The sequence below is a fragment of the Rhopalosiphum padi genome, chromosome 3, assembly GCF_020882245.1.
Source record: "Rhopalosiphum padi isolate XX-2018 chromosome 3, ASM2088224v1, whole genome shotgun sequence".
NCBI classification, from domain to species: domain Eukaryota; kingdom Metazoa; phylum Arthropoda; class Insecta; order Hemiptera; family Aphididae; genus Rhopalosiphum; species Rhopalosiphum padi.
This window is the reverse complement of record NC_083599.1, coordinates 59,315,434-59,332,576: the sequence shown is the minus strand read 5'-3', so window position 1 is coordinate 59,332,576 and position 17,143 is coordinate 59,315,434. Positions and strand designations below refer to the sequence as shown.

Below are 17,143 nucleotides of genomic sequence, written 5' to 3'. Positions count from 1 at the left end.
ATAACAATATTAACGATATAATAAAAAAAACTACGCATTTTAGAAACAAAATATTTTTTTATAACAAAATTATTGTAAATGTAATGATTAATATGATGATTATAACAATATAATTCAAATAATAAATTTAATTTATTTAGGTATAATAATTAGTATATATTATTTAGTAACAATCATTGTAATAATTCAATGATGTTAATAAAAAATAATGATAAATGATAATATATGTTAATATGATATTCATATTAATTTAGAATTCGAAACATTTTTATAATATATTCGCCTTTAACACATCACGTTTTTCAAATAAATGATCCGATAGTTTATGGCTTTTTGGTTGATTCGTCATTGTAGAAAATGAAAAGTCTTTCTACCGGAGCTGATGACGGAAGCGGAGTATTAAAACGAATAAATACTTGTTTGATTGTCGGATATTTGTTTAGATTTTGAAGGTCATTTTCTTCATCAGCGAAGTAATGTAAAACTTCTAATTCTGATTTTGGTATACCGGTTAACGTCAAAGAAGAAGATCCAAAGTCAAAAAATTCGTCAGTTGTTTGATTTTCATGTGATTTTTCTATTTCTAATGGTGTATTTTTTTCAACAAGTATCTCATTGGCTGTTTTTTTGAAAATTTGTAAGAGCTTTTCATGAAATTCCGTTTTAACGCATGTCAACCAACGTTTTTTAAAACGCGGATAAGACAATGCTGCTATAGCAGCATTAAGAGATTCGGGAGAAGTAAAATCTAAATAATTTCCAAATCTTTTTTCAATACTTTCTAACAATGCATTGATTATAGGTTTACAGTATATCCAAGTATTATTGTCAGGGTTTGCTAATATTTTGATTTTTCTTCTCAACGCTAATAGGCATGGTAGTACTACACCATAATATGTATTTACCTCGCCTTGCATTATATCTAAAGCTTCCGAAATTGGAGCTGTACACTTTAAGTGTTCTTCAATGTAATTAAAGTCTTGTTCCCGTAAACAATTTTTGTTATTTATTTATAGAGTTCTGTTTAAATTTAAAATATTATTTTTAATGCTTAATATTTGTCGAAGTGAGTCGTATAAACTATTCCATCGCGTTTCTCCGGGTCTACTTAGTGTATGTCCTAATATATTTTGAATTACTTCAGCTGATTTTGGCCGCCCGGATAATTTCCAAAGAATATTACATTTTTTAATTACTTGGTCGTGTATTAAAGACAATTCAACAGAGCTTTTTATTACTTTATTTATGTCTGTAGTGGCACATAAATTAAGCGTATGAGCAAAACATCTAAAATGTACAGGCAATATATTTTCGAGTTCTATCGTATGACCTAACTTTTTTTTTCCAGACCAAATATCTACTGTAGTGCAAACAAATTTTACATCTTTTAATTCTTCTTTTATTTCATTTTTATTTTTTTCATAAAAAATATCAATTTTTCGACAAAAAGATCGACGACTTAAAAAACACGAAGTCCACAATCAGATATGTTTAAGGCATCAAACATTTTTAAAAAATATGGGTTTTCAACATATCTTAAAGGAATCATTGAATGTAAAAAAAAATTAATCATTTCAGTTTCGAATTTTTCTTTTCTTTTTTTTAGTTTTTAATTGTTTAACAACTGTTTTAATTTTTTTATTCAGTGTTTCAGTCGATTTTAAATAATTTTTATATTCTTCAACAGCATCTAGGCCATGTCGCCGTTTTAAATGCGTGACAAAATTAGAAGTTGAATTTCCATAACCTTTTAATACTTCAACTTTTGGCTCACATTTTACACATTGTACAACCGTTTTATTTTGTTGAGAACATGATTTATCATTCAAAAATTTAAAAAATGTACCATCAATTGATCGTGGAGGTGTAGGAGTAGGTAGAGTTGTTAGAGATGAAGATGTACCGGAGCTTTCGCTTTGTGATACAAAATATCCTTCACCGTCATTCATTATATTATCATGTAGTTAAATACAAATACAGACAATACAGATAAATATATTACTTGATCAATCAAAAAAAAATAACGAAATGCAATAAATTTATTGTGCGTTTGTAGAACTCTACTACTGAAATTGAGAAAATTATAGGACGTTATGTTGTATTTTTATATAAAAAAAAATACCTCCTAACATGTGTAAGATAAGATAACGGAAATACCTAATTAATGGACTATATAATAAATATAATAAATTCCTGGTTCTAGGACTTTAGTTGAAAGATTAGAAATTCATACTATTTAAAGTCTAAAGAAATATAATATAAATAAAATCAGTAATAACGATTAACGATTACAAATGTAACCGCCATTACTGATTACTTTAAAAAATGATTAAACGATTAATAACTTACCTCATTTGGTATTTTTTATTACATTGATATAACATTTTATACTTTTTATATTCATTTTTCTTGAACTTTAAAACCAAAATGTTGCCATATATTACTCCAAGCACTAGTTAACAGTACTAATTTAAAGTTTTCACTCATTTTGTTTAATATAAATATAAAATTATTAATTATTAACGAAATAAAATAATTATGATGACTCACCGCGAGTTAATAACCGGCACTGAATTCAGATTAAATTAATTAGTGTGATGATTTCTGTTAGTTTAATGTGTCTAGACATTTTTACATTAGTGACTGTCACACCATCCGATACGCTGTCTGTGTTAATAGTACCGTAACCACGCATTTTTTAAAAATTTAGCAGTGTATGTTTCATGTTTTTCGCGTTATTCGTGATGTCGTTAAATATGTGTTTTATTTGTGACAAAGTGTTTACCTAGGGTTATGGCGTTACTGTTAAACGAAAAGGTATAATAACATTTTTAAATTCAAGTTTCATTCGTAAAGACGGTAAAGCCGATGTTATAAAAAATCTCGAGTCCGTTAAAGTGCACGAAGAATGTCGAAAACGATACGCGAGAATTGATCGAATTAATCCGCAAGACACTCTTGACCAGCCACCAGTTCGTTCACCCGTTAAAGCCAAATTGCGGTCCACTAAACCAACATTTAATTTTAAAGAGTCGTGTTTTTATTGTGAAAAAAAATGTATGACGCATTTTTAATAAATGAACGGAAAACACCTCCGAATAAACGTTCTAAAGTGTATAATGTCCGAAGTTTATCGTACCGTGAAACAATAATAGAGAGGGCTGTAGAACGAGGTGATGATATTGGAAAAACGGTTTGGAGAAGAGTTATCAGTGAACCAGATCTAGTATCCGCCGAGGCCATTTATCATCACGATTGTAACGCAAGTTTTTTTTTAATTACTGCTACTTCGGGACAAAAAAGGGGACGACCAAAACAGGAGAATATATCTGAAGCTATGGATATTATTTTTGATTTGATTGAAAATAGTGAAGAATGTCAATTTTCAATTTCTGATTTAATCGACCAACTTAATGGATATAAACCAGACGTAAGGACTGTGAAATCGAGGTTAATAAAAAAATATGGCAATAACGTTATAATATCTGAAAATTCCAACAAACAGCCTATATTATGTTTGAGATCATTAAACTGTTAAATGAAAACTGGTATATCAATAGAAATTCGGATGCTCAGGAAGAATGTTTGCGAATTATTAGTGCAGCTGCAGAAATAATTAGGGAAGATCTATGGTCACAGGTTCATGAATGTTCATCTTACGAATTACCTATTGATTTTCTAAAGAATGTTGATAATGTTGTACCCGATTCCCTAAGAATATTTTTAGAGAGTATAATTTTGAAAAAGAAAAGATCCGAAAAAAATGTATTGCGATTGCACATTCAATAATGTCTGCAACAAGGCCTAAGTCATTTATATCACCTCTACAACTAGGTCTTTCTGTATTTTTACACAGAAAATTTGAGTCAATAAATATTATTAATATTTTATCGAGTCTCGGATTTTGCTCAACATATTATGATTTATGAAGCACTATTATTTGAAGCATCGTCCATATCTCACCCACAACCAGATATTTCACCAGATTCATTTACACAATTCGTTTTCGATAAAGCCGATTTTAACGTCAATACTCTAGATGGCTTACACACGTTCCATAGCATGGGTGTTATACAGTGTGTTACATCTAGATCTGATGTTTGTCTTACAAATAAGATAAATCGATTGAAAAATTTACCATCAGCAGAAAGTATGGGGAATTTCAGACAAATAACGTTTAAAACTTTCCAACCTACTAATAATGAAGGTCTTAAAAACGTAATTTTTGAATATATAGTTAATTTTTCTACTGTACTTGAATACGTAATATCTCAACTTCATCTACTTTGGATATTTGGCAAGTTTATGAACATTCCTTGTATTCCAGGATGGTCTGCATTTATGGCAGAAATTACGAAAAATGAACCATTTTCGCAAACAAGCATACTTCCACTCCAATTTGTAAATTCTCCGCCTAGTAATTACGACATTATATACACAGTTTTAAATTTTGCATCAAAGAAATGCACAACGATGAATCAAAACACCTGCTTCGTCACATTTGATCAACCACTTTATATCAAAGCTCGTGATGTAGTCGAAAAAACTCTAATGTTGTTGAATGTGATAGTAAGGCTTGGAGGTTTTCATTTACTCATATCATTTATGGGCGCGATTGGGTACATAATGGTCGGTAGTCGTTTGAAGGAACTTTTTAGTATTATTTATGCACCAAACACTGTCGAAAAAATTTGGGGAAAAAAGAAGAAATTCAATTTTAAAATCTGTAAATATTTTATCATGTACTATAATATTTTTTTGTTTTATTCTATTGTTCAGTAATGTTTTTAAAAACAAAATTTAATAATATTTTAAAATCATGTTACTTTATTTATCCTATATTCTTCGCAAAAAAATTTAGTTAATGATACAAATGTATACTATTCAGTATAAATAATTTAAAAATTTGAAAAAAAAAAGTTGAAAATTTATCGAATTACAATTATAACATAATAGTAATTTTTATAATTTAACATTTTGTTATTTATAATGTTGAATTGGATGTGTTGATTTTAATTAAGTAGAAATAAGGATGCCGGATCGGCCAAGTTATTTTATATAGTCTGTGCTATATAACCTAACATTAGTAACATACTAATATTATCTGGAATTCCTCGTGGGACGGAAATTCTCGTCATAATGACGTCTGGCATACGGGCGATACGCCGATACGCCACAACAAACAGCTTTCGCCTATGGTTCTGCATCGTATGAACGATCTTTCTCAGCCATGCGTCGTACCAAAAACTGGACTAGAATATCTATGACACAAGATCGTTTCAGTAATCTTTCTATATTGCACATCGAGAGAGATATTGTTAATAATCTCGACCTCAATATTATACTAGACGAATACTCAAAGAAAGACCGAAGTTTAGATTTAATATTTTAATAAAAAATGTGAATAAAATATATTATGTATCATGTAGAAAATATAATAACATATAAATTGATATAATATATTATTATTAATAAATTATTTTTAAAAACAATTTGTACTGTCCTGTGTAGACCCTGAATTATGGTTTTTGTTTTGTTTTAGTGGTTAATATAGGCAAATAGTGGTGTTCCCATCGAGTCACATACAAACCTAGAGCTTAAGCACCCCTAGTTAAAATGACTAGTTGCGCCAATGGTATTTACAAAAGATTTATATAAGTACTGCAGACAATATCTACAGAGAACAATGAATATAAAAAGTATAAAATGTTATATCAATGTTATAAAAAATACCAAATGAGGTAAGTTATTAATAATAATATATTTCAGCAATACTATTTACAAAATATTAATATGTAAATAAAATTATCTATAAAGTATCCATCAATTATAAATGATTGAAAGTAAATCTCAGATAATCAGATAGTAAAACTTAATAAACTGTACCTAACAATTTATAGGTAGGCAGTATCGGTATTATGCTATATTTTTTCTCACAAAATTAATGACTAATTTATTTTTATTAAGTTAATAAAAATAAATTATTATATTTTATTATACATAATTTATTATCTAAAATAAAGAGCATTGATTAACTGAAGTGTGTGAGGCGTATTGGTAAAAATTATTTAGTGACTAACAATAACCCTTTTTATAATAATAAAATTGAAATTAAAGTAATTTGTTGGTTCATTTTAGGAAACTTATCTTATGCCAGTATATAAAAAAAAGCCTAAAGGTTCACTTTATCAAAAATATCACAACACAATAACCAAGTTACGTTGTAATGATCTTTGGGTTAATGCAAAAAGAATTTCATCATCACATAATAATGCAGAACAAGAAGAATACTTGCAGGAAAGTGATGATAAATATTTAACTGCAATCAATTTACTTAACTGGTTTATTTTAAATCTATAAACAAAAATGTATGATGCTTCAAATTATTAAATCTTAAGATCTGAATTTAAATTTCAGATGATTTTTTGATCAACTAACGTTGGCTTTAATACAATATTGAACTAATACATGAAGTGATTAAAAAATGGAATGAAACAGCCAAAAATCTGGTGAATTATTTAAAGATTCCTAATATTAAAATCCCCAATATATTAGAACAGTGGTTATTGTATAAACAATCATTTGGACATATTGGACATAGTTTGGTATTTAAATTAGACCCAATTAAATTTCAAAACATTAAGTCATTAGGTACTTACTTTTAATATCAGTACATACAATATAATTTTTTTAATACACAAAAAAAAATAAAGTGTGTACAATTTTGCAAGTAAAACAAATAAATTTTCATATAATTAAATGTATTCTGTACTTTAGATTGACATTGATTTTGAAACATTATACACTGGGAAAAGTAATTTAATTTTTGAAAAGAGGAATGAATTTGTTATTAAGTTAATTCCTCTGATGAACAATAATATAAAAGATATAAATAGTAAATTATTATTCAAGGAACTAACTGAGTTAGATGATAAAGAATTGGGTGATTTTAAATTTAAATATATTAAATTACACAAGTATTTTAGAATCATATAATCTCATGCATACCAATTTTGTTTTATTTTCAGAATCTAGAAACAGTAGGAGGAACTTATTATTGATAATATTATTGAACTCTGTCCTTGTTCCAACATCCAAATCATACTCCATTGATGAAGTCTGTAATAAAAGAAAAATTGTTAAAACGTTTATTGCTAATAGACGCAATTCTCTGTGCCTATCTATGTGTTCCTACACATAATGATTTATATTGCCAAGTCAACACTTTAATAGAAAACTGTTACAAAACCAAACAAAAGTTGTAGCCTTGTATTTGTATTATTGGTACAAGCTATGTAAGTATGACAGAATTTTATATTTACTATTTTGGAACTTACAATAAGTTTTCAAACATTGTTAAATCAATTGATATGTGTCTAAAAATATTTGTTGTAGGTATTTAATTTAAAATACCCTGTGCAAAGTGAACTAGTGTAGACTTCTTTAGAAAAATATTTTTTCAACGTAGATTCTCATGATAATAGTAGTACTTCAGTAGCTTTATTAGCAGATTTAAAATTGAAAAATTAACATACAAATTATTTAAAATATTTGTTTCTTGTTTAATATGTAAAATTAAATTTCAGAATTTCAATATTTTTTTTCTCATTTAAATTTAATACATTTACTATCTTCTAAAAAATCTCAATTCAAAATTAATTCAAATTTTTATTAAAAGTATTTTATATAATTTTTGTTAAATGAGTATTTAAAATAGTAGTTTTTATTATATACACCTGTAGGCTGTAATCGAAACAGTCATAGTAGGTAGATTAGCAACAACTCTTCAAATAATCAAACAGCATAATTTATAAATGTAATCATTACTTAATGGGCTTCGCCTCAAATGTATTGTATTAAGTTATTATTATATAAATAGAAAGGCATAGCAAGACTAAGAAATAAGAATATTACATGTTTACCTAAACAGCAAATTGTATCTGCATCTCATTCATCCAATACAAACCTCAGAACTCACATTAAGGTAATAGCTGTTATGGTTGTTATATTTTTTTAAAATTTAATTCTAAGGGTTAAACATAAACATAAAAGTTCTAAAAAGTAAAAATAAATGTAACTATTAAATTATACCTAAATTAATTGTATTTAATTTTTTTTTTTTACTTGTTCATTCTTATTGTTTGAATGATTTCAATAAAGTCTATAAGAAAAGAAATTGTAATGACATAAATAGGTTCTTAAAAACAATCAAAGTAATTGAAACTCAGTGTAATTGGACACAAGCCTATTAAAAAATTAACTCAAATTGAGTTCAATAATACAAATTTAAAACTTATTAATAATAAGTTATTATAAACACAGTATCATCATTTTCCCTTAAAGAACATCCAGTTTTCATCGATTATTACAAAATAACATTATCAAAAATACCAGTATCTCAAAGAACATTCAGGACTTAGAAATTCTTTTTGGCAGTTTAATTTAAGAATTAAATCTGGAATTCAAAAAGTAAAATATGTTTGTTTGACAGCAAACAAAGGAATGTTAAATATATTTTTACTTTTTAGACTTATTTACCTTAAACACAGTAAAGATTTAGCTTGTAGGCAATTGCTTTAATAACTTACATATAATAAAATAGCTGAAATTCTAGATAAAATTATAAAGAAGTTTAATTTACAAAATAAGACAACAATTTTTGTTTTTGTATGTAATTTGAGAACAGATAACTGTAGATATTTTAAATGTTCACTAAATATTTTATTATTACCTAATCACAATACAATATTTCTACTCTTTTTGAACTATTCATAGGCATGAGCAACTTTCAAATTTTTTTTAAATATTTTTTTTCTTTAAACATCTTTTAAAAATTATTTGTTGAGTAAATACGCTTGAAATTAAATACAAAACTCATTATATAGGTACTGTTCGTTTTTCAATTAAAAAATATTAAAAACCTTAAGTCACAATGTTTTTTTATAAGTGTTTAAATTTAGAATTTTGACAAAATCTATAAAAACTATGATAATTAGCAAATAATATAATACAAGATTTGTTGTAAATTATTCAACCTATATAGCATAATTAAATTTTTATGAACATTTAAATGTTTTAGACATTCGATATTCACCATTAAAATACTTATTTCTCCTCAAACAATTTTTGATATTTTGTTGTATTTCAAAAAATAACAGTAAATAATATAACTTTTTACTTATTTTAATTAATTTCCAATCTTCATTCAAAACATCTTCCCGGTAACCCCACTCGCCGACTTAACAGAAATTGGTCGAGAGACCTTATCCAAAATACTTTACTTACTTAATTAGATTTAAGACCCACTAAAAGGTAGCTCAACTGTGAGCTTTCCTTCACTGCCCTATCACTGTCATCCCTCCTCCAATTTACTCATTTTACATAACTTGTATAGATTGTAAATATTCAATAAACGCTATATTTAAAAAAAAAAAAAAAAAAACAGTAAATAATTTGAACAATTTAAACAAATATAATTTGGCATATTACTATAATAAATCCAATATATTTGAAAAAAATATATCAACATACTGTAATATACTTAACCTAACCTTTATGTATGTTCATACTTGTAAATAAATAATACAAATTAATAATTTAAATCAAAATAGTTTATTAAATCTTTCTATGTGATTAATATTTTTGTGTATTGTGTAAATTACCTACACTAGTATCGTATTTTTTGATATTATCTTCTAAAAATTAGATTTCATCTCTGTTTTCCAGGTGTTGTTTAATTATATCGGAGCTTCGAACGACAATAACTGTTGTAGTATTAGCTTTAATACTGTATAGTATATTTAAAAATTTGAATACATTTGGTTACGATGATTAAAACTGCGAATGCCGTCGTAAAAGTAAACGCGTATAACCTCTTGTTAAACATAATATTATACGGTTTTGGGAGCCAATTTAATGATCTCATTTCTTTCCACCTATTCGCTCCGCTCAGAATCGGTAATATTTATTATTTACCATTAAACCGATAATGTGGTTTGTAGAAGAATACGATTTTATATATTTTTTTAATTAAAGATGATTAATTGTGCCTACTGTTATCGTTCGTGTAAATCGTACCTTCGTGTTATCACTTGTCGACGCGCGAACGGCAACGACGGAACGTTTGGCTCCGGTCCGCCCGCCTCATCATCAACCATTTCCTGGTGTCGTGCGGCGCCGAGTTCTGGTACCGTACTTAACCCGCCCGTACGTAATCAGCGCCTCAGCGTGAGACCGCCGGACAGACGCCATATACACCGACGCGCCCCCACACTAACGCACTCGTTAGTCGCTGTCGTCTGGCCGTCGCCGCCATAGTCCGATTGTGTGTTCTGTACGACGCGATCGTTGTTGGGCTCAGTTACTCATCATTCGCCGACACTATGGACAACGGCCATGAACGCGTCCCGCCGAACGACTCGCCCGCACGGTGCGACAACGATGTCGGCGTTGAAGACGATGTGCACGTCGTAAACGATGGCGGCAACGACAACGCGGTCGACGTCGCAAACGCAGTGGACGTCGAAGACGACGGCGGCAACGACAACGCAGTCGACGTCGCAAACGATGGCGGTAACGCCGACGAAGTCGTCGGCAACGACCACACCGCCGAAACCACCGCTGTGAGTAGAAAGTCGCGGTCCGTGAGGTTTATTCGATTTTTATTACTCGTGGTTTGCCGATGTGACGTCGTCGTCATTGTCTCGTCATTGTCCCGTACGATTATGGTTTTCATGTTTTTTCGGTTCGATAGTGCAGGGGTGGCCAACCAGTCGATTTTCTTGAATTTTTTAATTTTTTCTGTAAATTTCTATATATCTTTATATAAACGAATATAAAAATTATACTTAGAAAATGCAATAAATAACTATGAAAAATGAGATTATACACAGATATCGAAAAAAAAGAAGTGTAACACGCATGTACATAACATATATTTTTTTTTGTTTTTGGTCGATCGCAAGTCGATTAAAGTTGGCCACCCCAAGAAGGTCCTGGTTACCCATTGTTTCTGAGAGTATTGTTTGTCTCGTAATTGAAACTGTGGTGTTAAGTAACGGAGCTAAATTTCCCATTTATCGGGTCATTTGTCGGCAAGCTACAATCGGGGCCGGATTGGTCCGGCGAATTACCGAGTACAACTACTCGGTGGACAATTTTTGCGCGTTTGGTCAAATTTTTTTTTTTTATCATAGCGATAAATTAGTACAAACATGGTTAGAAAATGTAATTTATTCGAATTATTTAAATTGTACAGTAGCTGTAATTAAAAGTTAAAAATTTTAAAAACTGTAGGTAGATATCTTGCACTAGCTAAAACGCCTAAAAACTGTTTATGAAATTGAACATAAAGACTAACGAGCTACGAGCAGGTGCTGTAGTGTATGACATTTGACTTGTATGTAATTATGGATTATTTTGAATCCACAACATATGTTGTTTCTAAATTATTAGTATTCGACTAAATATTTCCATTGTCAGTATTAAAATATCTAGTTAATTTAACCATTGCTTTTCATTCAAAACTTGAACTAGATATACATATTTTTTTTTATTTATTGATTTAGTCAAACAATATTGTAAAAATATTTCAGTTATTCATTAAGTATTTTTAACTAGTATACTATTTAAATCATTCATTATCACTTATTTATAAAATATTAGGAAGATAACAATAAGTCATATGTATTTTGAACTTAAACGAATATTAGTAATAGTCGATTAGATGAATAGTAAAACTTATTTACTTATGATAATAAAGCTTTGAATCAAATAAATATATTATTGGTACTTTGAGTTACAGTTCTAAGTATGTAATATTAACATCTCTAGTTGGGTGTAGAAAATTAAACACAACATTAATCAATATCATTGAGAATTACCTATTTAATTTAATTTTACATTGAATGATGTCTGCTTTTTAAATTTTACTGTATATTATTTTTATATATAGGTGTTTACAATATAGTACCTACTATATTACCATTAATGACTTATATTACAGCAATATATAGTCACTATTTCTTAGTTGTAAGTGATCTGCAATTATGATGATGTGTAAGGGTTTTAGTATCTTGCACTGAGCCAGTTTTTACAAATTTAGTCATTAGTCGATGAACTGTTGATTCATTAGGTGCCTCATTTCTACCCATGATCCATTGAAGATTGTGCACTACTTCGGCCTAACATTCATTGTGACAATAAAACGTTAAAAAACGACCAAAACGTGTTCTTAAAGAGTAAGCTGTAATATGTTAAGATGAATAAAATAAGTCAAACAACTTTCACAGTATCTCATTGCTACGAGATAAGTGATAATATTTATGAACAAAAACAAGTCACCCAACCCACGAAATAAAAATAACTGGGCAATTTATAAATCCTGTGTTATTAATGAAACACCCTATAATTTTGTAACTATTTTTTTTTTTTTTTCTACAGATTATTCCATCTCCTAGTCATAAACCTGTTATACCTTCTCAAAGTTCTAAAAACATCACAAAATCACCAGAGTCTACCATTCCTATCTGTGATATGAAAATTTATGAAAATCGTCTGAAGACTTTTAAAAAATGGCCATTAAAATTTATTACACCCGATAAATTGGCCAGGGCTGGATTTTATTATACAGGTATTCAAGATAAAGTGAAATGTTTATACTGCCCGATTGAAATTGAATACTGGGGAAAAGATGACGATCCGTATATTGAACATAAATTAATATCTCCACAATGTCAATATTTTAAAGAAAAACAAGGTTAGCATTTTTAAATTACATTATAAATATGTTTTACATTTTAATATTTATTGTATTTATATTTTGAACTATATCAATGTATATTTAGTAAAATATAATTTGTTTAATGACAATTTATTTTTACAGAATTTAATTTGTGTGAACATAAATCTGATGTTATGACTGCATATGTTCAGAATTTCTTATGTTCTGTTGGTATTATGACAGAAACAAGTATGAGAGTTCACTTTAATTATAAAGCTTTGACCTCTTTGGAATCTCGTTTGAAGACATTTGGTACATTCACAAAAAAACTAAACCATGATGTTTTAACTTTTTGTAAAGCTGGATTGTTCTACTTAGGTAAACTTTGAAATATTTATAATTTGAATAATTATGTATCTTTAATAATTTATTTAATTTCAGGTGAAAAAGATAGGATGATATGTTTCTGCTGTAATCAAGGTCTGATGGATTGGGAAATTGATGATGATCCTTGGGTTGAACATGCACGTTGGTCACCACTTTGCAGTTATGTTCTTTTAAGCAAGGGCAAGCGTTTTGTGGAAGAGGTTGGTGGTGAAGTAAACTATAGTTTACAAATGAATATGGAGGTCAGTATTTTTAAATTAATTCTTAAAATATTATTAAAAATATGCATTGCATTATTTTTACAGGAATTGAATAAGTTATTTACAATTCACAGACATCTAGCTGTTGACAGTGATACAATGAGGTTTGTTCCTATGTATAATTTATGGTTTAGTCAAAAATTAATGTATCAACTATGTAGACCAAGATACCAAAACAAATTAAAAGTCTACTTAAATATCTATCTCATTTCACTGTAAATCATATGTTAAATAAGCATATAATGTATTAATAAAATAATAATAATAATCTAAATATTTTTTTCTAAAAAAAACATTAATTTTAATATAAAATATTTTTATTAGCTATATTATAAAAAATCAACGAAAAATTAGTTTTTATTTCAAAATTTATAAGTGTATATTAGAAAAATATTGAGCAATATGATTTAAACCTTGAATGATAATGTAACAAAGTTTGACTCAATGTTATCATCGAGTATATCATCACTGTAATAGGTGGCATATTAAATTTGTATTAGGCTCTTTTACTCGCCGACTAAAATGTAATCATACATATGCAACTCAAATAAATACTAATAAGTAGAATATTTTGAGTCTATTATATATGGTTATATAATTTTTAAAATCTCATGATAATTAGTTTAATGCTAATATAAATATTTGATCTAAATTTTAAGTTCAATTATTTACTTATGAATTAATAAAAAAAATCGATTTTGTGAGAATTTGGTTTTATTTAGAATAAGCAATTTAATTGTCTTTGTATTTTTACATTAATTATACTAAATAAACCTTTTTATATTGTTTATAAATACCTATTTTAATTAATAATCATTGTTAACAATAAAAAAATTAATGTTTTTTTTTATAAAATATCTAGGTTTTGAAGAATTCGGCACTTGTATTATAAAAATTGCAATTTTTACTTTTTTAAGATAATAATTATTTTTTATACTCCTGAAATTAATGTCTTTCTTAATTTATTGAACTATTTAAGTTGGATTATATTTAACCAAAAAGTGATATATTATCTAATATCTAGTCTATAATATTTAATCATATTTTTAGTTTCAAAAACTGCAGTTTAATATAGACTAAACAAATGTAGTCTTCATAAGCTACATGTTTATTTTATGATGTATTTTTATGAATAACTTGACAATATTACATTTCCAATATACTCAATTTTAATTATTTAAAAATATTTTTTTCAAGACAAAATTTTAAGATATTTTTTTATTTAAATTCAATTTCACTTTAGACTAATTCAGTTCAAAATTTTAATATTTATTTAAAATGTATTTTGTCGCCTTTTTAGTAGACATGTATGATTAATTTGCAAATTTGCAATATTCTTAATGTATATTTTAAATACATAAAATGGAATAACTTGATTCAACTAAAGCATTTATCTTAAAGTAATAATGTATTGTGACTAATTTTTAAATTTTTATAGGAATTTGGAAACATCAGTGGAAAGTAATACGTTCTCAGACTTTGTAGAACCTGTGACTATTATACGTGTAAATCTACAGGAACCACCAATACCTGATTCAGTCTTGTGCAAAATTTGCTTTAAAGAAAAATTGGAAGTTCTTTTCATGCCTTGTCGTCACGTTATTGCATGTATCCAATGTGCAGTCACGCTTGAACTGTGTGCTATATGCAGACAGCCATTTACTATGACTATGAGAGTTGGCATTTACGTTACTAACCTAAAACAATTCAGTCAAGAATATTTTGGGTCAGAGAATGCAAATGAACTAATTGATCCAGTTCTTTGTAAGATTTGTTGCAAAGAACAAATGCAAGCTGTATTTTTACCGTGTAGACACATATCTACTTGTTATACATGTGCCTCAAAAGTAAAACAATGTTTAGTTTGTTTTGAACCAGTTTTTGCATATATGCAAATATTCATATAGCATTTATAAATGATGAACTGATTTACAACTAAAATTAAAATATCAAAACAGTTAAATATACCAATATGAATTATAATTTTTTTTTTTTTATGTTCAGTTTAATATTAGTTTGTTAATCATTTATTAAGAATTTATAACTGTAAGAATCAAGTTAGAATTAAGTGAATGGAACAATATTGTCGTATTTGACTGATTACTTGTCTAATGTTGCATTCATATTTGATTAGATTAAACCACTCATAAATTTTTTTACCACCCTTATTTATTATTGTATAAATATACTGTCATTGATAATATAATTTACATTACTTGTATTATTATTAAAAAATTTGCTTTAACTTCAATACGAATAAAGTAACACCTTGGATACTGTCCAATTTATTGAAAAGAATATAAGTAAATATAATATTAAGTTGAAATTGTCTATTTAAGTGTTACTCCCAAAAATGTACACAATGATACAAAATAGTTATCTTATTATTTTCTTGTACTCTACCTTACTTATCTTTATATTAAATGCCAATTTTTATTGATTCTTGTGATTCCAAACATCAGTACTACTGTTCTATCAAGTATTAATAATTAAGTTCATTAATTTATATTGATATTTTATTTTATTACCTTTTTTATATTTAAGTATATATAATTTAAGACTGTAATATTATTGTATTGCCAATCTTATTTATTTTTATTCCTAATGATAAGTTTTATATTGCATATTAATTTCAAGATAACATAAATAAATATCTTAGATATATATAATATATACTATCATTGTTTAGAAAATATTTCTTAATGGCTACCACATTGTTTTAATGTCAGTTTAAAAATTAGCTTCTATATTATACCATCAACAGTTTTACATATTATTGACTTTTAGTAGAGCCTGGAACTTGATCACCTGAACGTTACAAAAACAAACAAGAACTATTTAAAAATCTATGAAAAAAAAAAAAATAGAAAAAATTAAAAAAATTAGGTTGAGAAATAATACATTTTTTTTAAATATCAACTTTTATTTCAATAAAACTATAATATAGCTATAATGCTATATGTTGGAAATTATATTGTGGAGTAGTCATGCAACGAAGTGAAAAAATAAAATATCATGAAGTATTACAAATATAAAATTAAAAAAATTATTTCTCGATCACTTTTTGTATGATGACAACAGATCAATGAACAAAACTGGGCTACCACATAGGCAAGGTTTTAATTTAATTTTTTTTACCTAGTTTTGAGTTATTGTTTTATAGAATAAGAACCTATCATTTCTAATTTGAAAAAATAAAATGATGTATATCGTTAAGTAAACTGTAAACGTGTGTATTAATTATTCTAAAAATCAATATTATACATAAGTATTTAAAAATTAATTATATTATACATAAGATATATTTCTTTGTAATTGTTGAGCTATTATAGTTTTCAATACTATTAGCTATAAATAATAATGATAAAAATATTTTAAAAAATATTGTTCATGTATAAAATAATTTTATAACAAAATAATTTTTACTATTTTTTATATAAAGAAAAAAATTAAATTATTATTATTATTCTATCAGTTGAAGGATTGCTGCATTTGTATATACGCATACCCTTTGTTAGCAGCCTTAAATTCCACTTGTTTTTAATAACACAAATAATGAACGATTTGTTTCTGATTACCCATAATACTTTTGACGTAAAATCAATTTAACTTTATGTAACCAGTTCATTTTCTACAATTTCTATTCAATGGCACTTATTAATTTTCTTAAACATTTACTTTATTTTTAATCAATTATAAAAAACAATATTATCTTCAGGTTTTTATTTTATTTAATTGAAATCTAAAATGTAAAGAAATAAAACATTCATAGTTC

The 17,143-nt window shown here is 27.0% G+C and overlaps 2 protein-coding genes and 1 pseudogene across 2 annotated transcripts; 2 read left to right on the top strand and 1 right to left on the bottom strand.

The window, feature by feature from the left end:
• Positions 1 to 228: 228 nt before the first annotated feature.
• LOC132927719 (uncharacterized) lies at positions 229 to 1,334 on the bottom strand. Its single transcript, XM_060992307.1, has one exon. The coding sequence runs from the start codon at positions 915 to 917 to the stop codon at positions 324 to 326; it is 594 nt and encodes a 197-aa protein (XP_060848290.1). The 5' UTR covers positions 918 to 1,334; the 3' UTR covers positions 229 to 323.
• A 5,967-nt stretch (positions 1,335 to 7,301) lies between these two features.
• LOC132925244 (uncharacterized) lies at positions 7,302 to 8,652 on the top strand (annotated as a pseudogene).
• A 1,479-nt stretch (positions 8,653 to 10,131) lies between these two features.
• LOC132926171 (death-associated inhibitor of apoptosis 1-like) lies at positions 10,132 to 16,596 on the top strand. The gene is made up of 6 exons (XM_060990509.1): positions 10,132 to 10,622; positions 12,442 to 12,757; positions 12,884 to 13,099; positions 13,163 to 13,350; positions 13,414 to 13,472; positions 14,807 to 16,596. Exons 1-6 carry the CDS (start codon positions 10,383 to 10,385, stop codon positions 15,273 to 15,275), a joined length of 1,488 nt encoding a protein of 495 aa, XP_060846492.1. The 5' UTR covers positions 10,132 to 10,382; the 3' UTR covers positions 15,276 to 16,596.
• Positions 16,597 to 17,143: the final 547 nt, after the last annotated feature.

Coding starts and splice junctions, on each gene's coding strand:
- LOC132927719 (XM_060992307.1), bottom strand. CDS start 917: ATGCAAGGCGAGGTAAATACATATTATGGTGTAGTACTACCATGCCTA.
- LOC132926171 (XM_060990509.1), top strand. CDS start 10,383: ATGGACAACGGCCATGAACGCGTCCCGCCGAACGACTCGCCCGCACGG. Junction 10,623..12,441: donor ACACCGCCGAAACCACCGCT/GTGAGTAGAAAG, acceptor TTTTTTCTACAG/ATTATTCCATCTCCTAGTCA. Junction 12,758..12,883: donor ATATTTTAAAGAAAAACAAG/GTTAGCATTTTT, acceptor TTATTTTTACAG/AATTTAATTTGTGTGAACAT.